This window comes from Pteropus medius, unplaced genomic scaffold, assembly GCF_902729225.1.
Source record: "Pteropus medius unplaced genomic scaffold, Ma_sr-lr_union100, whole genome shotgun sequence".
Classification (NCBI taxonomy): domain Eukaryota; kingdom Metazoa; phylum Chordata; class Mammalia; order Chiroptera; family Pteropodidae; genus Pteropus; species Pteropus medius.
In genome coordinates this window covers 2682526-2708118 of record NW_024349798.1, presented here as the reverse complement: position 1 = coordinate 2708118, position 25593 = coordinate 2682526, and the positions used below count along the sequence as shown (strand labels likewise).

The window sequence follows — 25593 nt, the reverse complement described above, 5'->3', positions numbered from 1 at the left end:
GTCACCATGCCTCTGTGAGCTCCTCTTGCTGCTGCCCCACCACCGAAGAAGGGGCTTGCTGTCACATAGCTGCTCTCACAAGGTTATTTCTGGGGCAGTGGCACCTCCGTGTGAGAATGACCTAAGGCACCAGGGAAGTGAAGCAGGCACCTAACTGCCACTCCAGATGGGGCTGTGGGAGAAACCTTCTGTGTTTGCACCTGGTCGCCCCCTCAGTGGTTGGCGGGGGAAGGGTCTCATTTAGTCTGCATCCCTCTGAACTCTGGATTATCCTACACAGGTCGGTCCATTGTAGGGTGGACAGGGCTGGCTTAGATAGGGCTTAGCCAGATGCTAGTGATACCCAGGAACCTCAGGTCCGGGACTGGTGGGATTTGCCCATCGTTGGAGAGGGCTGAATGTGTGTGTGAGGCAGGTGAGCTTGACCCTGGGAACAAGCCTATCCCTAGCATCCAGACCTTTTTTTGGCCACAAAGCCTGTTCTAGTGAGGGGGCCTCTCATGGGTCCCCTCTCCTTCTCTGGTTGGAGTGGGGTAGATTCTTGACATACCTGGATTTCTCTCCTGTGGGTTTTCACGAGGAAAGGGTCTCTCCCAGCTGGTCCTCCCACACCAAACGGCAGGTTTCTGTGGCTAAAGCGTGAGGCACATCTAAAAATAACCTCCCAGGTTCCGGAGGCTCCTGCCGTCAGATGGGCTATTTTAAATTATGGCCTTTAGTGTCTTCACCAGGCCTTCCCGGCTTCTCTAGAGTCTGGAGGCCATGGGGCCTCTGCCTTTGCTGTTCTTACATAAGGCAGGTGGGCTGGGGGTGTCTGAGGGCAGGGAGGTGGAGAGGTGGGGGACAGGGAATAATGAGAGGTGGAGAGATGAGAGGGTTGAGGAGATGGGGGTATTGGAGGCTGAGGAGGTGGAGGGGTGGGGAGATGCGGGCCAAGGTCTCCCTGGGGCTGACCTTGTAGGGCTTTTTAGGAGGAGGAGCCTACCTCCCTCGGGGTACCTTTCGTTGGGCAGTTTTGGTATCATGAGAGCACTGGACCAACCCACTTCCAAGGGAGCCCTCTTGGGTTCGGTCATTTCTGCTCCTGGTGCTGAGACCCCCTCAGCTGTAGCTGAGAGAGGCTGACATTTTCACTTGATTCTATTCAGTGGTCGAGAAATGTCGTGTGACACAGGCGTAAAGCACATTCTTAATGTTTAACAGCAAAGAGGCTTCACACCACATCCAGGGGGGAAAAATTATGTTTAGAATTTTGCCTAGTGTGTTAATTATTTTTAATGGAGAAGGAAATCAATATTCTGAGAGTGGCTATTTCTAAATTGTGATATTATAGATTATTTTTTCTTTGAATTTTTTACATATTTCAGTTTTTCACCAAGAGCATTTATTTTAATATCAAAACATTTTTAAAAACAGTAAAAATTTTCTTTAAAAAAGTCTGTGTATAGAATATGATTTATGGTTCAATAAAATTGTTAAAAATTAGTTTAAAAAGGTGCATAAGAAAGGAATGTTCCTGTCATGTGAGATAGGAGGAAATTGCTGAAGTTCACGTGGCTTCTGATGGCCAGGGACACGAAAGCACTCCTGCCCCAGGTGTCCAGGAGTCAATGCCACACTCAGCCTCTGCCGGCTCCTGCCCAGCTCCTGATGCCTGCCTGTGGCCCTGGGTGTTTAGGTGCTGCCATGTCTATTCTTTTGCTCCCAAAGGTCTTCTGGGGTGAAGAAACAGCAGGCCCACGAGAGCTCCAGGCCCTTGTCCATTGAGCGTCCTGGGGCTGTACACCCCTGGGTCAGCGCTCAGCTCCGGAACTCCGTCCAGCCCTCTCATCTCTTCATTCAAGACCCCACAATGCCACCCAACCCAGCCCCCAACCCTCTGACCCAGCTGGAGGAGGCCCGAAGGCGTCTGGAGGAGGAAGAGAAGAGAGCCAGCAAGTTGCCCTCGAAGCAGAGGTACAGGGCCATCGGGGAGAGCAGGGCTGGCTCCTGTCAGAGCTTCTCTAGGTGCCATGGCTCCGCTTTGGGGTGGAGCTCCCAAGGCCTAAAGTTTACACATAGAGTCATGCTGGGCACCCACTGGCAGTACTGGCTTCTTCCTTCCACTTCCTTCCACATGACCCTGCTGTGTGACCAGGGGCTGGGAGGGCAAATGGTCATTACTATTTTTCTGGGGAGGAAAGGATGTCTTTCCCCTGATCACACCTGCTCTGCTTTGTGAGCGTGCACTCACCCGGGTCTTTGTGGGAGGCCACAGGGTCCTCTTCATGACATGAAACAACTGGAGGTTGTACAGTCAGGTCACTACTAGCTCCTGTACAGACTAAGCTCAGAGAATTTGGTCCTGGGGTCCTGGCTGCCTTCATTCACAGCCACACAAAAGGGAACCCTAAACAGTGCCATTTGCAGGTAGGATGGTAAACAGTGCTGAAATAGGTGAGGTATAAAATTCTCCTACACCTCGGGTCTCACAGCCACTCTTTACTTGGCCCTGTTTGGTCTCAGAAAGCAGAGTGGCCTGACCTGCTACCACCGTGTCCTCAGGCCAGACTCTGTTCTCGCTCTCTGAGGAGCATGGGTACCACTCCCTTGTGGGTGGCAGGTCTCTCTAGGCCAGAATGTGGCTTCCCTGACCCTTTTAGCTGGCCCTTGAGGCCACTTTTCCTGGACGTGCTGGTTCATTGGAATCCCCAGGTGATCAGGAGGCCTGGAATCTGTAGTTCTCACCAGGACATGGCATTGTGGCCACTGTTTCTAAGACATTATTGGCGCTCCTCGCCAAGTTTTCTGTCATCTGGTGTTTGATCCTGCTTTCTATGGGTCTCACTGTGTGGGGGGCATTGCTCCTCTGGGGAAGCAGATGTCAGGGTGCGGACTCTCCCTAATGTCCATCTCGTCGGGTACAGGTGAAAACATGAATGTGTCTCTCTGGGTCATTGAAGCTGACCATGTTTACAGATAACTGTCTCACCCTGTGATCTTATTCAGTCAGCAAGAGCCAGCCAGCTCTTTGCAGGAGGCCCATACCGAGAGGCAGACAGGGCAGTGGAGGGTGGCCTGGGGAGAGGCCGCGATGTGAGAATGGAAGCTCTTCCCTCTGCCAGGGGCTTCCTGGGACTTCATTTTTGCCTCGATCTCTTGGGGACAGGGCTCACGTCCCCTCTTCCTGCCAGTACTCTGCTGGCCCCTCACAACAGTGCATTCTGTCTGGCCAGTGGCTGTCTGTGACTTGTGTTTTGGGGGTGAGTCACCTGTGGTGTATTGGCCAATGACTGCTAGCTCTACATGTCGTCAGTCCTGGGCACATGGGCCTTTTGTAAATGGCCACAGAGCAAAGGTCTGAAGGTGGCAGTGGGTGTTCTGGGCCTCCCTGAGCTCCTCATGGGGTGACCCCCACCAAGGTTGGTCAGAGCAGAAATCTCTGTCAGGGCTGCAGAGCGCATGCTCAGGGTGGATGGACACTTGGAGAGAATCCGCTGGGCAGAATTGGCCAATGACTCTGCTAGCTCTACATGTCGTCAGTCCTGAGCACATGGGCCTTTTGTAAATGGCCACAGAGCAAAGGTCTGAAGGTGGCAGTGGGTGTTCTGGGCCTCCCTGAGCTCCTCATGGGGTGACCCTCACCAAGGTTGGTCAGAGCAGAAATCTCTGTCAGGGCTGCAGAGCGCATGCTCAGGGTGGATGGACACTTGGAGAGAATCCGCTGGGCAGAGAGCCCAGGGACAGGACTCTGCTTGCTTCGGACGGAGCAGTGACCACTCTGCAGGACCCGGACCTATGTCAGCACCAAGTGGGAAGAGCTGCACCCAGAGGGAGGAAGCCAGAGGCAGGTCCTCTAAGTGTGGATGAAGTGACAGAATCTTAGCACCTCAGATGAGGGGTTCCCCAAGGGCTCTGACCAAACGAGGAACCTGAGAACTCTGAATAAGAAGGCAACATCCGTTTCTTGACTGATTCTGATGCTCCACCGCTCAAGAAGGGGTTTGGTGTCTTGCCTGTCACACACAGTGGGAGCCTTGTGTGGTAGTGATGGACCCTCTTGGGGAGTCTGTGTTCCGCCTGCTGTCTGTCACCCAGTTGTCACCTTGGAGTGTGGAGGTGGCCCTGCCCAGACCTGTGCGGCTCACTGACGCGGTTGTTCCCTAGGTATGTGCAGGAGGTCATCCAGCGGGGGCGCTCCTGCATCAGGCCGGCGTGCACGCCCGTGCTGAGCGTGGTGCCAGCGGTGTCCGACATGGAGCTCTCCGAGACAGAGTACGTGCGTGCCCCGCGCGGGTCCTCCTGCAACGCCTGCCCAGCCCGCGCTGTGGGCCAGGTCCCGAGGAGCAGCAGCTGTTCCCAGGGCGGGAGCCCGGGCACTGCACTGGAAGAGCTGGGGCTGCCAGCCGTGTGCAGGCCTTTCCTTCCTGTCTCTCCGTCAAAGGGGATGCTGACTGTCCACGTGGTGGCAAATGACCAACAGGCCAGAGGGAAGGTCCACTCTGCCTCTTCCACTCTGGCCACACATTCCCGCCTGCCTTTACTTTCCTGAGCTTCCCAGCCAGGCCTTGGGACTTGACAGGGTCGGGGCTGCAGCCGTGATTCCCGACACGCTGCCGACTGAAAGCGTCGGCTCCTGTGGTGCTTGTGTGTCCAGATGCTGTGTGCACAGCGAGCCTGGCTTTGTTCTCATGTGGGTTGTGTCTGCTCCTCAGGTACACGTGGAGCAGGGTGGGCATTTAGTGAACTGCAGGCCACATGCAGGCAGTGCCCTATTCCTGTGCTTTTGCTCAAGACAGAGCAAAAAGGGATCCCCCACCTCACCAGCCTTATTCCAGGCTTATTCCAGACAATGCCAGCTGGCCTAGAGCTTCCCCACCAGGTCACTCCTCAAGAGTGGCCCCTGCAGGAGCAGGGACTCTTCTTCTGTAGAGAACAAGCCAACACGGGACCCCCACCCCTGCCTGAGGCAGGCTCCCAGGACAAGCTGGGTTAGAGGTTGCGGGACTGAGGGAAGGAAAGCAGGTGCCAGGGAGGCCTGGCGCGAGTGATGGACAGCCACATGGATGAGGTGACAACAGTGTGTACCCAGGGATGCCAGGGAGGGGAGGGTCCCCAGAGAGGAAAGGGCTCACTATGAGCTCAGGTAGCCTTCCCGACGTGACACTGGTGCAGGAGGCTTTCTGCCTCGCCCAGCTGGTGGGGGCTGAGGGCTGTATTCACATGTACCCGGGCAGCTCCAGAGCAGTCACAGGGACCAGGGACACTGCGGGGCAGAGCGAATGCCGCCTGTCCCAGACAGAGTATCTGTTCAGCGCCCATCAGGATGAGGTCCTATCCCAGCCTGGGCAGGAGATGGCGTTGGCTTCACACCCCTCTCTAGAAGTCTGACTGTTTGCTGCCTCTGGTCTCTTTTGACAAACTCTCTTCTGTGGGGCAGGTCCATTTCAAGATCTGTCACAGTTACGTTTGTCCGATCCTTGGCCTACAGATGTTTTTGAAGTTTGGGGCTTTAAGCTTTACTAAGGTATAAGCAGTATAGCTCAACCTAGAAGTGGAGGCTGTGTTGGTTCCAGTGGCCCAGCCACCTTAAGAAGCAGGTAGAGGCATCCACCGTGAGTTCCAGCCCTGCTGGCCCACTTTTACGTGGTCTGGGTCAGGGGTACTACCTACCAGGCAGCTCAGGCCACAGTGAGACCTTGGATTTTCCGATGGGTAGAGGAGGGAGGCAGGCAAGCCTCGGCACTGTGCAGATGTGAGACAGGCACGATGGTGAGAGATGAGCTGGCGTCTGCGCTGTGTGTCTCGGTGTGTGGGTTTGGTGCAGAACTGGAACCCTGTGTTGAGACACCATGTGGGTCAAAGGCCCCCAGAAGTGGATGGAGCTGTATGGGTGTGTTAGGCCTAGGGTCCTGTGGATGCGTGGCATTTCTGAGTGTGTTACAGCTCATCCTTTCAGGCCCTGCCCTGTCGTTTACTGAGAGCTTGAAGCCTGAGGTCCATTGAGGGGTTCCCTGTGGAACCCAGAGCCCAGGAATCACCGTTGCATCTCTGCCTCCAGGACAAAATCACAGAGGAAGGCGGGCAGTGGGAGCACCCAGCCTTGCGATAGCATCGTTGTGGCCTACTACTTCTGTGGGGAGCCCATCCCCTACCGGACCCTGGTGAGGGGCCGTGCAGTCACCCTGGGCCAGTTCAAGGAGCTGCTGACCAAGAAAGGCAACTATAGGTAAGAGTAAAGGGCTGGGGTCTGTGGTAAGGAGGTGCCTTGTCCAGGAGGTAGTATTGTTTGCTATGTGCCCTGTTTTCACCCTGTTCTCATCCCATCTAATCCTTGTTTCCCACTTACCCACTTATCCAACCCTGAGCTATTGGCGAGAACCCCTTGTTGTGTGCAATGTGGCTCCCAGCCCTGACTCCCAGTGCCACGTGACTGGGGCCTCTAGGCCAACTGAGGGGTCTGGATGGTCCTCATTTTAAAGGGGGGGAAACAGGCCCAAACACAGTGGTCTGTCAGTCTCCATGCTGTTCTGACCTGGGTTAGCCTCGTCTCCAGCTTCAATTCAGCCATTTTACTAGATGGAGAAGCCAGGTCCTCTTTCCCAGGGTCCAAGGCCCCCCTTTCTCAGAGTTAGCCATGGGCTGCTTGGCCCTGCCAGCCAGGCAATGGAGGCTCCTGAGTGAGCACCATGGGAGGAGCAGGGGGCAGATAGGGTCTCAGCTGGGATCAGCCCACAGCGGCCTCTAGTGGATGGTTTCCTCTATCTCTAAATAGCAAGAAAGCACCCTTTGGAAAGTGTGGCTACTAGAGAAGGGCCCCAGCTCCACCGGCTTCTGCTTGGGCCTTAGTCGGGGCATGTCACCCCGATGGAGATGACAGGCTCAACTCTTAGGAAACAGAAATGCCGAAGCTGCCCACTTCTCCCCTACAGCACTCGAGAGGCCAGGGGACCCCACATGTGGTCACTGTGCTGTTCACTGTCAGCTGTCCAGCAAACAGGCACCAGGCAGAACCAGCTTGTGTTCCCTGTGCATGTCTGGAGCGTGATTGCCAAGTGTTGTATATGTGTGGGGCCGCCAGGCTAGGAAGTTGGGAGATCCTGAGGATGTGGGGGCGTGGGGAGGAAAGGAGTGGACAGGCTATCATCTGTTCTCATTCCCTTCCTCACCCGCGTCCCCCAGATACTACTTTAAGAAAGTGAGTGACGAGTTTGACTGTGGAGTGGTGTTTGAGGAGGTTCGGGAAGACGAGGCCGTCCTGCCTGTCTTCGAGGAGAAGATCATCGGCAAGGTGGAGAAGGTGGACTGATGGACAGGCCTGGCCTCTGCATCAGGCTGGGCCCTTGTTAGTGGCGGTGGGAGAAGCCACACTGAGAGCCTGGAAGGGCTGTGGCATGTCAGGTGCTCTCACATGTGTGCAGACACACAGCTCCTGGTGTCAGGCTGGGGCTGCCACCCACCCCTTTGGTCCATCTGTGTCCAAGTAGCGGGGATCCTGCTGAGTGGTCCCACAGGCGTCTGTCCTGCTGCTGGTGAGGAGGGGGCCCCATCCACTCCTCCACAGCAATACTCTGAGAGTTCCCCGACGCAGAGAGCCCACGATGGGGCTGCCTTGATGACCCTCCCCAGTGGCCCCCTGCTGCTAACTATGGGCCATCCCCCACCCCCCGCACCCGCCCACTGCCTCTCTGCCGGGCACTGATACCACAGGCTCTGCTTCTTCCTCCTGGACTCACCCACTATGCCCTGCCCTGGTCAGGACCAGCCCAGGCCCAGGGTACAGGGGGCCCTAGGGGGCCTTTAAATTGTACATGTCACCGAGTGCCTTCAACACAGCTTGTCTCTTGCCTGCCACTGTGTGGATCCGGTGACGGGGCACCTCGTTGTCCCCTCTCCATCCTCAGTTTCCACAGCGCTGGCTCAGCGGGTCCTGGGCCCCTCCTTTCTAAGGGCCCATGTAAATATGTACATTTCTCAGGCTAGGGCCAGCAGGGGGCTGCCCTCAGCCCATTTTTCATGCGCTGACTTGTACAATTATCTTTTCAAAGGTACTTGGATAATAATGAAATAAAACCGTTTTTGAACCTTCCCTGCTGTGGAGTCACTGGTCTTCTGTGGGTGGGCCTGGTGGGTGGGTACACCATTCTCGGTCAGCTTCCAGCTCGTGTGGCCTGTCTCCTCTAGCCTGGCTACATATGGCTCATGTCAGGCACTGGCAGCAAAAGAAGTCACACCAGCCCCTGAAGGAGGGGCCAGAGCTGGCAGCAACCTTATGTCCCACTCTTATACCTGCCCAGGTGGGGACCCAGACCTATACCCAAGCCAGGGATCCACTGAGGAGGGTTGGGGGCAAGGGCTGAACCCTGTTCAACATAGAACAGGCCCCAGGGGGCCAGCCCTGCTCAGGAACCACACACAGTCCAGGACCAAAGCTCTTTATTCAGGGCCCACAGCTTCCCAGGCACCGGAAACAATGGCTCCCCAGCACTGATGTGAAGGCAGCTATAGCTCTTCTTTGGGCTCCGACGTGGAATTGGCTGGTGTCTCCTGGAAAGGGTCACAGAGGCCCAGATGGGCTCTTAGCCTACTGCTGCCTAGTACTATAGCCACCAGTCAAGAGGACTTGTACAGAAGCCTGGAACTTTAGGACAGAGGGACTCACCGGGAAGGGGGCTAAGGACTCCTTGGTGGGCTCCTCTTCCGGCAGCTTGCCCCCATTATCCAGGAACTTGGAGAGGGTTTCCAGGTCCCTGGCACTTCTGTATTCAATCACCTGAGGAGGGCCAGGAGGGTGTGAGGGACGCAAAACTTCCACCCAGGCCATGCCCTTACTGCCACACCCATCTGACTTCACCTTCTAAGGCCCCACCCTAGCAAGGTCCTGTCCCACCCCAGGCCACACCCTATACTAGGCCTTGCACTCTTAAGTCCACACCTTATCCCAGGGCCTGCCCTCTGAAGCCACACCCTTTGAGGCCATGCCCCATCTCCATCTGAGGACTCAGGAAAAGTGGGATCCTGTCTTACCTTCCGACCTGGTCCTGCTGGGAAGTACTTGAGGGTGGGGAAGCCATGCACAGCGAAGGCTTCCAGCTCGTTGGCTGTGGCATCTAGCTCTGCGATGATGATATCCTTGTGATCCTTGTACTTCTCAGCCAGTGCCTCCCAAGCCGGAGCCATCTCCTTGCAGTGGGTGCACCACGGGGCGTCTAGGACAGTGGGGCATTGGCAGGGCCAGCAAGGCCCCCTACCCCTCACCTGCTCACTGTGCACTCCCCTCCACACTCACAGAACTTGATAAACACATTCTTGGTTTCATCAAAAGCCACCTGCTCGAAATTCTTGCCCACGAGGGTCTTGACCGGATGCTGGTCCCAGTCAGCGGGGACCTCCTGGCTCAGGAGATAGGGCTGGGGGAAACGGGCCAGGCACTTTGTTGGGGATCTCTCCTGAGAGCCACTGCTCCCACCCCAACCCCCTGGGTGGGCCACCCAGCACAGACCTTGAACTTGCCACTGAGGACTGCGTGGCAGAAGGCGGTGACCGAGGCTGCAGTGACTGGCCCCCTTTCTGCAGGTGTGTACTTCTTGGTGGTCTCCATGTTGATGAAGCGCAGGGTGGGGGCCTCCTCAGCTTTGAGCCCAAAGTACTGTAGCACGTGGTTGTTGTCGGCACCCACGTCCACCACCACGAACAGCACCTGCCAGCAGGGAGTCCACACTGGGCACTGGCCTCCCCACCCCCCACCCCCCCTAGCCCAGCTGGTACCTGCCCCCGGAATGGGGGAGCTGCCTCCCTGAAGCCTGCTAACAGCTCCTGGTGCGGTGCCAGTGTCTGGTTGATGAACAGCAGTAGGTGATTGAGGATCCTGGCCGCAAAGATCTTAGGGGATGTCTGCAGGGCAGGCCAAACTCATGGGGGCCGGTTTCCATGGTCACCCTCCCGCTACCCCTGACTCCCCCTCCTGCAGCCTGCACCTGTACCTGTAGCCCACCTCACCTGGCTGTTGAACTCTGTGACCAGGTGCATGCTGTGGGTGAGGAGGAAGCGGGACAGATCCTCCTGGTCCAGGCCCAGCTCCTCGTCCACTGGGAAGTCTGCCCGCCCCTCGTCAAACTGGACAACACCGGGTGGGTCAGCAGGAAGCAGAGCCCTGAACCTGACCCCTGCCTTGGCTCTAACCCCAGCCCTGACCCACCTTCTTGAAGAGGACCACGGTGTCCTTGGTGAGGCCAAAAGTCTGAAAGAGCTGTGGCCGGTCAGTGAGGCCAAAGGTCATGTCTAGAGCATCCTGGGCCAGGGCCAGGAAGGTAGCCACATCCTCATCCTGCAGATCCTAAGGGGCCCATGCCTATGAGGACAGCTGGAGCCACAAGCCTTGCTCCTAAGGCCTGCCCCCCCACCGCCATGCTACTAGCTCACCTGGAAGAAGCCAATGACCACTACATCCTGGGCATCTATCAGTGCTTGGGTACCCTCCTCATCCTCCAGCCGTGTGGCACTGGACCCCACCCGCCGCCTCAGCCACTCAGCGATACCCTTGGCCTCCCTGGGACCTGTGGAGAGTCCCTTCAGCCCAGGCCCAGGCCCTACCCCATCCCACCCCGAAGATGCCTGCCCCCGCACCAGTGTAATCCTCTGGGTGTGTGCGGTTCCCGTCACGGAAGAACTTCAGAGTAGGGTACTCTGTCACAGCAAACTCCTTGGTCAGTTCCGGCTCCGCAGGCCCGTCCACCTTGGCCAGCCTGGTTTTGGCTGACTCTGCTGCCAGCAGGGCAGCCGCCTTGCTGTACTCTGGGGCCAGCGCCTTGCAGTGCCCACACCATGGGGCGTCTGGGAGATAGGGCCATGAGTGCCTCCAGCCCCCACGACCCCAGCTGCGGCCCCTGCTCCCGCCCAGCCAGAGCTGGCAGACCTTGGGATCAGTCAGGTGCAGCACGAAACATGTCCTATCTACACCTCCTTCCTTCAGGGGCCCTCCCGAACCTCAGCCACACCAAGCCCAAGCATCAGAGATCAGACTACTCAAGGCCCCCAGCTCGGGGGTGCAGCGGCCAGCACCATTCGGTGAGTTTGAGAAGAACTTCCATTACTCCCAGAGGCCAGGCTCCTGGTCATATGCCACTGCCTGTTGAGGCCTGCCAGCTCAATGGCTTTACATGTGTAAAGGGTTGTAAAAAAGCCACTCAAGAATATGCAAGGCCTGAGTTTTGTCTGGCCCTTCACAGAGTCTATAGCAGGATAATTACCATGGATCTCCTCTTCCCTCCCACTGACTGGGGCTGAACCCCCAGGTCCAGCTCAGCCCTAGGGCTCTGTCTCAGGTGCCCTCCAATGGAGCCCCAGGAGCACAGTGAGGCCAAGTATCCACTGGGAAGATCCCCTCAAGTGTATAAGCCCTGAAACCCGGGTATGTGAGGGGTCGAACTCACTGGGCGGCCCCTGTGGCACCCCCAGCCCTGCTGACCCTGTGCACTCACAGAACTCCACCAGCAGAGCAGGGTGCTCCCTCAGGGCCAGGCTGAGGGTGTGCCGGCTCAGCACCAAGACCCCATCCTCCTCGGAGACCCCCTCCTCGGGGGGCTCCCCTGAGGGACCCTCGGTCCCTGGCCCCTGGCCCCGTGGGCCCGAGGGCCGGAGCAGTAGCAGCAACAGAAGAGGTAAGAGCTGGCTGTCCATGGCAGTGCCGGGGCCCACAGGGCAGAGGCAGATAAGGGGGCTGGTGGCCAAGCAGCAGCTGCCACGTTTCACCCAGGCCTGGTCACAGGGAAGATAAGGCCACAAGGCTCTCCCCACCCCCAAGGGAGGGGAGGCAGACAGAGGCGACACCGAGGGCACCGAGACAGGGTGACGTTTAATAGGACTATTCAGGGCACAGCACCAAGCCCGGAGAGGGGGTGTCCCAAGACAGGGCAGAGGGCACGGGGGTCTGGTCACTGACTGAGGGGGCTGGGGAATGCGCATGGATCCCTGTGCAGTGACTGACAGAGGCAGGGGAAACAAGGACCCCAAGTGGGAAGACCGCTCCCGGGGCAGGGGGTGGTGCTCAGCTCTTCCAGTCTTGGCAGATGTGGAGGCCCCACTCCCAGGAAAGGTGGTCTGCCCTGTCGTCATCAGTGAAGAAGGATGTGACCACGTAGGTGCCCCTCACCAGCGCACCCCGCGGTGCCTCCTCCACCGGACTTACAAACTCATACTCCTGGGCGCTCGGGCCATAACTGCCCACCATGTACACAGCCTTGTCCACTGTGGGAGGGAGAGGACATTAGGGGCTGCCCTCTGTCCCACCAGTCCCGCCCTGTGGCCCCTCAGGCCACCCCCTGCACACAGCCCTCACCTCGCAGGCCCCGGCGGTAGGTGTGATGCAGACATTTGAGGCCACTGACAATCTCCTTATTGACCTGAGGAACAGAGGGTGTTAAGAGGTCGCTCTGGGGGGCTGAACCTGTGGCTGACTAAGGTCCCCCATGACAGCTACCCTCACCTTGAAGGTAATCTTCACTTTGTAATCAACACCCTCCTTCAGGACGAACACCTGGTTTTTCAGTGCAGCCAGCTCCCCTGTTAGGAAAAGCCAGCTGAGGAAGGAACTCCTGTAATGGCTGAGACTCTGGCCCAGGAATCCCCCGTGGTGGGAAGCAGGGATCTAAGAGGTCTCTATCCCCAAGATCAGTCTGCGGTTTGCAAAGGGGTTACCTGTGAGGTCCATGGTTATGGGCCCTGGAGCCTGCTCAGACATCAGTGTCAGCCTGGTTACCTGGACGTTGGGCAGGCCGGGGTCTGAGGAGAAACTGGAAGTCTACAGGATGCACCCCCATCCCGCCCCACCCCTCCACTCCCAGGGCCGGTGCATACCCACGGTCAGTGGTAGGGGCCCTAGCAGCACCCTCTTGTACTTGACCAGGCTCTCATCATCTGGGTCCAGCTGCTGGATCTCTAGGAGGCTCTTCCTCTCAGGGGCTCGGTACCCTGGCACAGCCTCATCCAGCACCTCCTCTGGTGGCAGCTGCCCCTCCTCCTTGTCTGTTAGGAGGACTGGGGATCGGGGAGGTGAGTAAGCGATTACCACCAACTGCCCCCGGTATTCAATGGAGCCCTCCATCTGGTCAGCTGTATCTCCCATTGCTGGAACTTAAAAAGAAGCCAGTAGGGGCACAAGGAGGGAGAGAGTATGGGATCTCTGAAAGGGAGGGCTGTATGGGGGGGGTCAGGGAGAGGAGTGGGCTCCCCTTTAGGAGACCTGGGGGCCGGAGAAGGCTCCCAAGAGCCAAGTGACATCCCTAGAGGCAAGAGCTGCCTTCTCCTGGCTTATCCATCCATCCGGGGACCCTCCCTGGCTCTGAAGCCAAAGGTAGGAGGAATGAATACCCCAAATTGAGGACAGCCCCAAGGACTGGGGGCCATCACCATTGAATGGTAACCTCTAAGGTCTTCTCTGGAGCAGAAGCTCTGCCCTCACACTCCTCTGGGTCCCCCAGTGCTCTGGGGCCTCTTCCCATATTCCCATAATGCTCTTGGACACCTCTATCCCCTACCATCCTGCTAGGGGATGGGGGTTTCTGAACACCTTCCCACAGTCCTAGGGGTTCCTTCCACAGTGCTCCTGGAAGGTGAGGGTGACTCTCTCTAAACCCTTTAGTTTATGCTCTGGGGCCACCTCCCAGAAGTCTCCTAAAGCCCCTTCCCAAGGCGCATGGGGGTAGGGGTCTCTCCAAGCCCTTCCCATAGTGTCTTGGGACAGGGTTTGTCCGAGTCCCTGCCCACTGTGCTCCTGTCTTCTCAGGGATCGCCACATACTCTCAAGGAGCCCCAGCCCCACCCAAAGGAGAGGGGAATCTCTGGGGCAAGTTCCAAAGGGGAGAGGGTCCCTCTGTCACCCTGGCTTCACGAACAGACCCTCCCACCCTTGGCTCCTTTCCCCAAGAGTGTTTAGCCTGGACGAAGCCCCCCACCCCCGCCAGAACCCTAACGGGGACCGCCCCACAAGGTCCCACCGCATGCCCCCAAAGTTTCCACGGGGTGGGGCCAGCCCCGCCTCGGGTTAAACTGCCCCAACCGGAGCCCCCCGCCCACGTGGCAGCTGGCTAACCCGGCCCGCTCACCTCGGGCGCACAGTGCCAACCGGAGCAGTTCCAGCAGCTGTGCCCCCAGCTCACACGCATCCAGGCCCAGCATGGTGGTCCGCGGCCCGGCCCCGCCGCGGAGCCGCCGAGGAGCCGCCGCCTCGCTCGGCGCTCAGCCCCGGCGCGACTGCGGTGAGCTCATCCCGGCCGGGAGCGCCCCCCGCGCCCAGCGCCGCGCCCGCGCCGCGCGCCCCCAGCCGCTCCGCGGACCCCGCGCAGCCCCGCAGAGACGCGCGTGTCGCTCGCACGGCGCCAGTACCCGGTCGTCCCCTCCCCGGTGCACCCGGACCCCGCACAGCCGCCGCAGACACGGGCGCACACGGCCGCGGTCACGGTCCCAGCAGCCCTCCCGACTGCACCCAGCTCTGGCCATCAGGGCTGCCCCACCCCCCACGGCGCCAGCGGGAGTCTGCGGGGAGTCTCTGGGGAAGCTCTCTGGGCGAGGCCGGTGGACTGGGGGCACCGAGTGGAGCAGGTGCGTTCCCCACCATGTCCCCAGGCTCTCATTACCAGCAGGCAGTGCAGGCCGCACCTGGGGCCTGGAGGTCCCCACCCTCCTCCTGCTCCCCACCCGCGGAGCTTCTATCTGGGCATAGGGGACTCCTAGAACCCCACCCACCCACTCCCACTCCCACAGCACCCGCCTTGGGGGCTGGGAGGTGCCGTGTGTGTTTGCACAGCCTTCTGGCCCGGCAAGGTAGATCGCAGTCATCAGCACAGAGCCACCAGAGTGCATATGTACATGGCCGAGGTCCTTGACCCGGCTGCGTGCGTGTGGTAGGGGTGGGGTTGTGTCTCTGTAGGCTCTGGACACCCAGACGATTCTGAAATCTGCTCTCCTTGAGGAGAAAAGGACACCGATGCCAAACAGAACCAGAGTGGTGACGTTGAGAGGGAGGCACAAAGGGGACTTCTGGTCTTGTCGCCTAAACGAACCCTGGGGTGGGTAGATGGGGGTCAGCCAGGGCAGGGAACAGGGGTGAGCTGGACATCTGGCTGGGGACAGCTGGATCTGTGGCCTAGGTCTGAGTGGAGGAGATAGAACCCCAACCCGAGTCCCCCTTCTTTCTAGACTCCCTCTGCCCCCGCCTCCATTTCTGAGGACACTCAGGGATTAGACCTATCCTTGTTCAAAGGAGCCCTGATGTGACCTGGAAGGCTTTTGGGGTCTCCAGGTCTTTTTGGGACCCCATCCTTGCTGCCTTTTCCCTGAAATGTAGGAAATCAGTCAGGAAAGCTACTCATCCCAGATTGGGCACAGTCTGGCCTCTGGTGGGCTTCAGCCTCTATAGATGCCCACTTGTCCAGAGAGGAGCCAGGCCTGGGGACAGCCTGACTGCGTCTGTGTGGGGGGGAGGAATTCACTGATGTCTAAGGCAGGATGGTACCCCAGCAGGGGTAGGAGCCCCCTTCCAGTCCCCTTGCCCCAGCTCATGCTGGACCTGGCCTTACCAGCAGTGGAAAGGGATTCAAATCACCACATCTAAGGCTGCTGGCCAAAGGTAAACCCCGTCTTGCCCTGTCCCCAACATGCCCTGAAGGGAAAGGGGAGGAGGGGAACTCTGCCTCCACGAAGCAGAAATGGACCTGTTTGCATCCCTTAAAAATGGCCCCAGCAAAGGGAGTCTGGGGCGGGGGTGGCCAAGCTGTTGGAGGAAGAAGAGAAAGTGTTGCAACTGGGCCCTGAGCCCAGAGGCTGCTGCCCAATCCGAGGGGAGGTAATGCTGAGATCCTCTCTCCCTCCAAAAGCCTCTCTTCCCCCAAAAGCCCCTCTCCCACAGTCTCGAGGTATCTCGGGTGGAGTCTCTGTCTGTTCAACTGGCTCCACTTCCTTGTGCAGGTTTGGCAAAGGGAGCCACCTACCAACTTCCCTTAAGTCTCAAAGGATTCACATCTAGTACCCTGTGCAGCCAGGCAGTGTCACATGGTCCTGGTGGCATCCACTCCATGACCCATGGTGTCGCACAATCGAAAGGGCACACTCCTAGGGCAGTGAGAGCCCTCGTCCTGACCCCACAGCCCTCTCTACCCCTAGTCCTGGCACATCTTGAGGGCACCATACATGGGGTGAGTATGGGGGGCAGGGGTTACAGTAGACCCTAAACCACTGACCCCCACCCCAGTCCACCTTCCCGGCAAGTCCCCTCTTCTGCACACTCTTCCCTCGTGGAGACCCCTCCCCTTCCCTGGGCTCCTATCCGCTCCCTGAGTCCTCATCACCTCTCTGAGCCACCCTCCTCTTCCTGAGCCCCTCAATCCTGCCTCAGCCTAACCCCTATTCCCTCACAAAACCCCTGTCTAAGCCCTCCACCCCAGAGCGGTCATCTCCGCCTCCCACCTCGGGGCCCCTCCCATGGGCATTCGGGCTCCCGGCAAGTCTCTGCGGGCACGGGCCTCTGTTTCTTGTGACGTGGCAGGCCACTCCTTGCGGTGGCAGGTCGAGCGCCGGCCGGTTTCCAGGTCTAGAATGGGACCTAAGAATAACCGCAGGTTCGGGAGGGTTAACTCGGGCACGGGGCGGGGCAGGGCGGGGCGGGACGGCTGGGACGCCAATACCCCGCCAGCCTTGCTCGCAGCCATGGCCGCCGGCCGGCGCCCCGGTGCGCAGATGCCGCACCTGAGCAAGGTGGGTGCTGGCTGGGAGTCCCGTCGTCCCGGGATTTCCCAGCATCGAGGCCGAGAGGAGCAGGAGAGGGGTGAATGCTGATGCACGCAAGTGCGGACTTTGCGCGAGCGCGAGTGTGGGCGCGGGCCTGGTAGCGACGGTACTGTGTGCGGCGGGGTTGGGCGACGGAGACTCCGGGCGCTGGAGCGGGTGCCCCTCTCCTCCGTCCCGCCCCCGCGCTCCTCTGCGAGCGTAGCCTGAAATCCCGCCATCTGTGCGGGTTAATCTCTGAGCACACTGATCCAGGCATCCCAGCCAGGTCCGTGGAATCGGGATCTGGGGTGGGAGGAGGCCAGCCAGGGCATCCCCTCAAGTCCCCCTTCGCCCAGATGGAGCGGGTGGTCGTGAGTATGCAGGACCCCGACCAGGGCGTGAAGGTGCGGAGCCAGCGGCTGCTCATCACTGTTGTTCCGCACGCGGTGACTGGTGAGGCTGGCGGGGTGTTGGGGAGGCGGGGGTAGGGGGTGAAAGATTAGGAGGGTGGGAGGGGCGGGCGGGGAGTGGGGAGGGGTACTGGCCCTGCCTGGTCTCCCCCACCTAATCTCTGCTACGCAGGCAACGACATCATGGAGTGGCTGATCCAGAAGTACTGCATCTCAGAGGAGGGTAAGGGAGTCAGCGACTGCCCATCCTGGCTCCCACCCTGCCCTGGGGCCCCTGTGCTGATGCTGGACTGAGCCTTCTGGGGCTCACCCATGTCAGGGCCAAGCCAAGTGTTCTGGGGAAGGGGAGCTCGCCCCCAAAGACCTTGCTCAGTTCTTCCAGCTGAGAACTCATCCCCTCCCCAGAGGCCCTGCACCTGGGCATTCTCCTAGTGAGGCATGGCTATCTGTACCCGTTGCGCGAGCCCCGCAGCCTTGTGCTCCGCCCGGATGAAACACTCTACAGGTTCCAGGTCAGGCTCAGATGGGTGAGGATTCCTGGAAGGGGTAGGGCTGGGGTGGGAGCAAAATGCAGTGATGTCACATCAAGACTGGCGGCCTACCACTCCCTCTCCGAAAGGACTGGACTCAAAGCTTCCCTGTGGTAGGATCAAGTTAAGGGAAGGGGGCTTCAGTTTCTCTGGAGTCACAGCAGGGCCTGTGGGGGATTCTGCCAGCTTCCCTGGTCCCTAGGTTTCCACCCCTAAATGAGGCTGTGGGGCCTGAGGACTGGATCCCTACACTTCGTCGTGTGTCCTTAGTCATGCTGTAGCCCCCTTCTTGCCCTTGCCAGCCACAACAGGGACCCAGGCCAGGCTTGCCCTCAGTCCCTACCCGCCTTCCCCCCAGCACAGACGGTGACTATATCCTGGGCTTGGGCAGGCCCTACCCCACCCCTCCCTGGAGCTGGAGCTCCTGAAGCTCAGAGTCAGGGAGGCAGCCTCTACACAGGGCCCTAAGGGGTGAGTGGAGTTCGGTTCCAGGTGGGGAGAATGGCCTGTGGCCGGCTGAACCTCTGGACCATGGGCAGGCTGGCAGATCCTCAGGCACCCCCTCCCACCCACCCCCAGTCAACCCGGTCTCCTCCCAAGGGAGCTGAGTGGGTGGGGGCAACTCCTGGGGTGAGGAAGGCTCAGGAGGTCCAGACAGCCTTGTCCCCGCATGGCACCAGACACCCTATTTCTGGACGAGCACCCTGTGGCCAGCTGCTGAGCTTGACTATGGTGAGTGAGGAGGGGTGGGCTAGCCTGGGACAAGCTCCCAGGACTAGTGGCTTCTCGGTGATGCCATAGGGGAGGAAGGGGCAGAGATTGCTCCTGTGCAGCCTTTTGTCCTGTCCTTCCAGCTATCTACCTAGCCAAGAAGAACATCCGAAAGCAGGGGGCCCTGGCAGACCACGAGAAGGTGGGACTTCCCTTCCAAGCTGAGTCCAGTAGGAGGAACTCAAGCCCCATTTGTGTCCCCAGGGCCTCACAGTTTGCCCTGGAGCACACAGCCCAGGCCCCAGGATAATGCAGCCTTACACAGACAGCCATACCCTGCGCGGTCTCAGTGGGGAGGTGGGGGGTTCACGCCCCAGAGCTTGGCATGGGAGGGGGTTACCTACTGGATGACACTACCTCCAGGAGCATTATGACCAGCTGCACAGGAAGATCAACCACACATGGGACCTGGTAGTGATGCAGGCAAGAGAACAGCTGCGGTGAGACCCCAAGCCCAGCGGGCACAGAGCCCAGACTGCCCGGGAAGCTCAGAGGCACTGAGCTGGGCACTGGCAGCCATAGGACCAGAAAGAGTACAGCCCACGCTTGGCTGTCTGCCCTGGCCCTGGCCTGAGGGTGGGTGAGGGAGGTGCTGTGGTGGGCACTGGTATTCCCCCAACTCCACCTACTCCCTCAGGGCAGCTAAGCAGCGCAGGAAGGGGGACAGGCTGGTCATTGCATGCCAGGAGCAGACATACTGGCTGGTGAACAGGCCCCCGGTGAGCCCCTTTTGTGGGGAGGGGGTGATTCCTTGGACAGCAGCAGGTCCTCGGGAGCTGTGGGCGGGATGTGCCTTTGGGGTCTCAGCAGGTGACAGGAGGTTGTAGGTCTGTGGGTCATCAGAACCCCCAGACTACGGGACAGATAGCTTCTCTCTGGGTCTAAGGGAGGGTCCTGGGGAAGCTGAGTTGGGGGATCTGAAGACCCTCAGGAGGAGGCAAGTGGGCTTAGCTGCAGCTTCTGGGGGTGCTGGCCTAAGGTTAGGCCTTACCTAGAACCTCAGTCTTGCCAGGTGGTTTGAGGTCCCTCTACTGTGTGGGGCAGTGGGTCTGCTGAGGCAGTCACAGCAAACCATGAATGGAAACCCCGGTGGGAAAAACCCATGGAAAAAGATGAGAGGCACTCATGGGCCTGATTACCTCATCAGGTGTGTTTGGGGGTGTATCACTGGGAAAATGACTCAGTCTTCCACCTGAGAGCCAGGCAGCCAGACAGGGGGAGAAAGGTGGCCCCAAAGCTGTGTGTGTAGGCTGAGAGTGGGGCCCAGGGGTGGGCCAGGCCAGCCATGTGGAGTGAAGGGTCCATGTGGAGGGAGTCAGGAATGGCAGCTAGAGCCTCCATGTGAGTGGACAGAAGGGCTCCTACCTGGACAGTGGTGAGGGAGAGGGCCAGACCAGCATGCATGTTTGACGACAGGGTGGAAGGACAAGTGAGTGCGAGTGAGACTCTCAAGAAGGATGGTTAGGTTGTTAGGTTTCTAGCTTGGGCAGTTCGATGCATAGAAGTGAGTCTGGCTGAGAAGAGGAAGAGTGGGAGGTTTGGGGGAAAAGGTAAAAGTTTTCATTTTAGTGGCAAAGCCAGGCTGGGGTGACACATGGATTTGGAGCACAGAGGAACCATGAGCTGGGTGAGGTCCTGGAGAGGGGACCTGGAGCTGCTGTATGAAGGAGGTTGCATTGGGGTAGGAATGAACAGAGAGGGGACTCAGGGGCTCAGGACTCAGGTCTCTGGGTTCTTCTGAGTGTCAGTTTCCTCATTAAAGGGTGACAAGTGGGTGCAGAGCTTCAGTATATGGGAGATGGTGGGAGGCAGAAACATAGCCCTTGGGGCGGGGGGATCTCAGCAGCCCACCTGAGCTGTGCGCCCTACCTCATCTAATCTCCCCTCTGCAGCCTGGGGTCCCCAGTGTGCTGGAGCAGGGTCCAGAGCGGGGCTCCTGCACTGCCACACGAGTGCAGATGGTGAGGACCCTGCACACATGCATGCCCCACCCCCTGCCCTCTCCCCACTCATGCACACATGCCTCCTCACTTCGGCATGCATGCTCCTGGCCACCCCCCACGTTCAACCCACCCATGCACACACACCTTCCCATCCCCACTCCACCACTATGGGACTACTTGGGGGCTGCCCATCCATCCATGCATCTATCTGTCTATCCAAATGGCACTTGATATAGCCACCCCAAGTGGCTATATCACTCCTGGTCTCACTGTCCCCTCACTCTGAGGGGCTAACTCTCACCCTCTCTTGTCTCCCACCTGCTGCCCTGGGTGCAAGTAAGTGCAAAGGACCCTGGGGAGTGGGGAGCAGAGGGGGCTCTTCCCCCAGGCTGAACCAGCCACCTCCCTTCAAAGCCTCTGGTGGCCTCAGGAACCAGAGGGAACTGTACCAGGACAGACATGGCCAAACTTTGTAGCAGCAGAGCCCACTATTCAAATATCATGAAACCCAAAACAGAACAGATACATCTAGTAGTTTATGGATAAAACTTCTTTCTAACTTCAAAATCATAAGCTCATTGTTATAGGTTTATAATTTCCCCATTATAAAGTCAGTTTAAGAGCAGAGACAGAAATTGGAAATCACAGGCATTGAGGGTGCTGTCTGCCTCCCTCCGGCTGCATCCGTGTTGGTTGCGGAGTGTTGGGAAGGGCCACCAGTCCTGTGGCATGCTCCTCCACCTGGCTCATGAGAAGGTGGGGGGCAGGTTCTGAATTCTGAACACGATGAGTCAAATCTGGAGCAGGTAGCCGTGTGGGTTCCCAGGGTGATCTACAGTAGTATTTCTCAAGTATTTGTTGTTTTCAAAAAGTGATTTAAATACATTTGAAAATACGAAATAGTGACAACTTGGCGAACCTCACAGCAACTTTGAGAACATTCTGGAAATCTCCAGACTATAGGTCCCCAAAAGCTTTCTGGAAAGTCAGACCCCATCATTAGAGGAGGGGGCTCTGAGGGGCAGAGCAGGGGCCTGGGCCATTCTCTTCCAGCCCAGGGTGGGATGTCAGTCCCCAGCAGGGATCTGCCTTTTTAACTGTAGCTTTCCTGGCCCCTTCCAGACTAAGAACACGGATTTCTACAAGCGGGAGGTAGGTCCTATGGGGGCTGGTGCAGGCGGGTGGGCTGGCTGACCCCCAGCCCCAGCCCTACTTCAAAGGTCCCATGTCCTAGGTGGAGTTCTGCAGAAAGGCCCTGGGCAGGACCCGGGTGAAGTCCTCTGTCTGCCTTGAGGCGTGAGTGGGATGGGGTGACAGCTGGAGACCCTAAGCCCAGAGCCCAGAACCTTCCTCCAGTGCCCTCAACCCCATAGCCCCTCCCTGCACTGGCCCCTGGCATCATCCCCACTCCCAGGTACCTGAAGTTCAGCAGCCAGCATGAGCCGCATGACCCGATCATGTCGGGGTGCCTGCCCAGCAACCCCTGGATCACAGATGATGACACCTACTGGGCCATGAATGCACCCAGGTGAGCCAAGGGTGAGCAAGAGGGTCTGCAGGTGTTCTCCTCAGCCTCCCCACCCACCCCACGCTCCTCATGCTGACACACCCATCCTCTCCTCCAGTGTGGCTGCGCCCACGAAGCTCCGTGTAGAACAATGGGGCTTCAGCTTCCGGGAACTCTTGGAAGACCCCATGGGACGGGCCCATTTCATGGACTTTCTCAGGAAAGAGTTCAGTGGTAAGATGCCTGCCATGCCCCTCCAAGTTTGAGGCCCCAGTGAGGGAGGCCATTGTCTGGGGGCCCCCTCCTAGGTTTCAATCAGCCCTAGCAACAGCTCAGGTGGGCCTGATCTGGTGCTTGGACCCCCAGCCGAGAACCTCAGCTTCTGGGAGGCATGTGAGGAGCTGCGCCACGGAAGGCAGGCCCAGGTCCCCACCCTGGTGGACACCGTGTACCAGTGAGTGTAAGGGGGCAGCCTGGCCGGCTGGAGGGCAGGCACATGGAGCCTGGACTCACACAGGGCTGTCCCCCTGCCCCCCCCACACAGGCAGTTCCTGGCCCCTGGTGCTGCCCGCTGGGTCAACATTGACAGCCAGACGATGGAGCGGACCCTGGAGGGCCTGCACCAGCCCCACCGCTACATGCTGGATGACGCCCAACTGCACATCTACATGCTGATGAAGAAGGTGGGTGTCCCTCCTCTGTGACTTTAAAGCTATTTCCAGACTTCCTATCTGTAGGTATTTCAGGACATTTCTGTAAAAGACACGGACCACCTCCTTGCTTTCAACAAGGCTGCAGACACCAGTAGCACACCCAAGACACATAGTGTTTACTCAGCGTCTTCAACTAGCCAGTCAGGGTCCACACCTGCCCACTTGGCCTCTGTGTTAGTGTTCTGTTACTGCTGTAAAAAAAACGCCACAAATTTGCTGGCTTAAGGCATCACACATTTATTATCTTATAGTTCTGGAGGCCAGAGTCTGACCCAGGTATCACTAGGCTAACTTCAAGGTGTCAGCAGAGCTGATTCCTTCTGGAGGCTCCAGGGGAGAATGTTTCCTGGCTTTTCCTTCCTAGAGGCACCTGCATCCTTGGCTCATCTTCAGAGGCAACAGTGTGTCATCTTTTTTTTAATTTTTTTAATTTAAATTATAAAACTTTAAATGTATTTTTCGATTAGAGTTGACACACAATTATTATATTAGCTTCAGGTGTAGCAGCCGTGTATCATCTTTAAATCTCTCTTTGATCCTCCTGCCTCCTCCTTTCACTTACAAGGACCCCTGCGACTACATTGAGCCCATCGAGATAATCCAGGCAACCTCAATACCATCAACTTAATCACATCTGCAAAGTCCCTGTGCCACATAAGGGGACAGATCCACATGTTCCAGGGATTAGGATGTACACATCTCTGGGGGGCTTTTAATTCTGTATACCATGGTTTATAAATATTTATCTAATTTTTTTCAATTTGCTTGACTTTGGATCTAAACAAGATTCATACATTAGAATTGGTTAATGTCTCTTAAACTTCTTTTTAAAGTACTGTATAGGTTTCCTCTATCTTTTTTGTTGTTTTGAAAGAACTGGGTCCTTTGTCCTGTGGTTTCCTAGTCTGGATTTTGCAGAGCCCTTGTGGCATCTCTGACGTGTTTCTCTATCTCCTGTTGCTGTAAATTAGTAGTTACATTTAAGGCTTGATCAGAGTCATTTAGTTTTGTTGTTTGTTTGGTTTTGTCAAGAATATTTTCTTCAATTTGGGGTGTTCTTCCATCAGGAGGTACATGAGGTCTGTTTGCCTCCCTTTTTGTGATTCGAGCAGCCACGGACAGTCGTTGCCCAGACTCACGATTTCATCAGTGATGTTCTAATCACTGCCTCTTTATTTCTGAGCTGGAAGCACCCCTTGCCCACTCTTTGCTGGCCCAGTGGTACCAATAGGAAAGGCAGAATCAATATTTGATTCCTTAATTACCACTTTTCAAAATAATGAGGTGGACCCCCCAGCATCTGCCAAGGGTAGTCAGTGAAGTTTTGATGTTTTTTTTTTTTTTAGGCGAGGCAACCCTTGGTTGACTTCACGGATTGCAAGGACCTTGTCAGTTTACAATCTCTTATTTTTTAATTTTTTATGCCTAGAGCACCTGGTCTTCTTAGGTGGTCTCCCATCCAAGTACTAACACTGCTTAGCTTCTGAGATCAGACAGGATTGGGCTTGTTCGGGGTGGCATGGCCATAAACTTTGATGTTCTTAATACCATCATAAATTCACATTTTCACCAGATTTTATGGGCTTTAATCTATACCAGTCCTTATTATGTGATGTTCAGAAGTCCATCTCTGGCTGGCTGGCTCCCAAAGTCTGTGGTGGCTTCCTTGCTTTCTGGTGTGGCAGCTTGTCCTAGGCTCATCCTGCCCCAGACTTAGCCATTTCCACGGGCAACCCCCGCCCTTTTTCAGGTGTTTAGAAACCTTGACGTACACACCAGCCGTGTTCATGCCACTGGGGTGGTCATCATTTCCAGGCATTTCATTGAACAGAATCAGGAAATATGCGTGCATACTGACACTTCTAATTCAGGTTCGGGATTAGACTTTCCTAACCTCTTGATTTGTGTCTCTTTTCCCATCCCCACGAAAATCTTGGTTTTCAACAATGCTAACGTAATTACGTGTTTACTTTTCTCACCATTCACTCAGTAGTCTGAACTGAATAACATAACAGCACCATGAATAGTACACTCACTGAAGATGGTTTACTTTTTTTTCTTTTTGATCCCTTGTATGTATCCTACTCGACGTCCTGTTGAACCACTCCGCTGTCATGTGTGGTTAGGGTTGTCACCTACTGGGTGTCCAACTCCACTTGTTCCACTTTATTTTCAATATTTGGGGATTGCTTATTATTTTATAATTATATGAAATATTTAGTTTCAAAATCTAGTCTATAAAGCAAGGTATATTCAACTAAATCTAGCTTCTATTCCTTCTCCTCCACCATCTTCCCTTCTCACTGAACAATTTGTGTCCTTGCCGTCTCTTGCAGGACTCCCCATCCACCCCATCCACATGGGGTGGATGGCAGCTTGGCATTCCCCCACTGGAGGTGCCATGGTTCACTCCTTCAGGCATGGGCACTGGGCTGTTGCTCATCTTTGGCTGTTAACTGGCCCAACTGAATGGGAGCCCAGGTCTCTCTGAGTCAGCTGACTTGGTTAGGGCAGATCTCAGCTGGCTGCCTCTAGCACTGTCCACTGTGGGCTCTAAGGGTCAGAGGAGGCCCCAGCAGTGCCAGGCTGGAGTCTTGCGGGAAGCTGAGAGTGAGGAGGAGGAGGCAGCGGTCAGGGCTGACTGCCGTCTCTTGCAGGACTCCTACCCAAGGTTCCTGAAGTCGGAAATGTACAAAGCCTTGCTGGAGGAAGCCGTGATCCCCTCGGAGACAAAAAGACGGTGAGCCTAGGTGGTGCCCTGCACCTGGGAATTGTGAGGCAGGCAGGACGCTTGATGCCACCCTGCACTCACACCCCTTCTCTCCTACAGGGTGTTCCCGTTCATGCGGAAACCACGGCGTTCGAGCCCCAGCCCTGCTCTCCTTCTTGCTTCTGCCTCTGGGGAAACTGCGGCTGCTGCCGGTGGCCCCAGCAGTGGTGATGGGGAGGCCTAGGTGGGCCTAAGCCTGGAGGAGGAGT

The 25593-nt window shown here is 57.3% G+C and overlaps 4 protein-coding genes across 5 annotated transcripts in view; 2 read left to right on the top strand and 2 right to left on the bottom strand.

Moving 5' to 3' along the window:
• Nucleotides 1-8068, top strand: part of AXIN1 (axin 1) — a 54009-nt gene extending 45941 nt beyond the window's left edge. Inside the window, exons 8-11 of one of the 2 annotated variants that reach the window (XM_039884704.1) lie at nt 1711-1956; nt 4147-4254; nt 6041-6208; nt 7162-8068. In XM_039884704.1, coding sequence (XP_039740638.1) covers nt 1711-1956; nt 4147-4254; nt 6041-6208; nt 7162-7288 — 649 coding nt within the window. In that variant the 3' untranslated portion in view covers nt 7289-8068. The remainder of the gene's footprint in view (nt 1-1710; nt 1957-4146; nt 4255-6040; nt 6209-7161) is intronic. The other variant, XM_039884705.1, reaches the window with a different exon arrangement.
• Nucleotides 8069-8409: 341 nt separating this feature from the next.
• Nucleotides 8410-11973, bottom strand: PDIA2 (protein disulfide isomerase family A member 2). The gene is made up of 11 exons (XM_039884739.1): nt 11460-11973; nt 10606-10812; nt 10402-10535; nt 10178-10315; nt 9979-10095; nt 9748-9873; nt 9482-9679; nt 9269-9389; nt 9007-9188; nt 8642-8752; nt 8410-8526 (listed from the first exon to the last, which is right to left on the bottom strand). Exons 1-11 carry the CDS (start codon nt 11941-11943, stop codon nt 8482-8484), a joined length of 1863 nt encoding a protein of 620 aa, XP_039740673.1. The 5' UTR covers nt 11944-11973; the 3' UTR covers nt 8410-8481.
• Nucleotides 11815-14373, bottom strand: ARHGDIG (Rho GDP dissociation inhibitor gamma). The gene is made up of 6 exons (XM_039884728.1): nt 14082-14373; nt 12835-13014; nt 12676-12759; nt 12464-12540; nt 12317-12380; nt 11815-12225 (listed from the first exon to the last, which is right to left on the bottom strand). Exons 1-6 carry the CDS (start codon nt 14152-14154, stop codon nt 12026-12028), a joined length of 678 nt encoding a protein of 225 aa, XP_039740662.1. The 5' UTR covers nt 14155-14373; the 3' UTR covers nt 11815-12025.
• A 2306-nt stretch (nt 14374-16679) lies between these two features.
• RGS11 (regulator of G protein signaling 11) lies at nt 16680-25586 on the top strand. The gene is made up of 17 exons (XM_039884715.1): nt 16680-16728; nt 17097-17193; nt 17323-17373; nt 17556-17662; nt 18361-18412; nt 18535-18593; nt 18815-18891; nt 19089-19170; nt 20344-20412; nt 21517-21546; nt 21629-21690; nt 21809-21922; nt 22020-22135; nt 22268-22355; nt 22446-22584; nt 25272-25354; nt 25445-25586. Exons 1-17 carry the CDS (start codon nt 16681-16683, stop codon nt 25566-25568), a joined length of 1398 nt encoding a protein of 465 aa, XP_039740649.1. The 5' UTR covers nt 16680; the 3' UTR covers nt 25569-25586.
• The last annotated feature ends 7 nt before the right edge of the window (nt 25587-25593 follow it).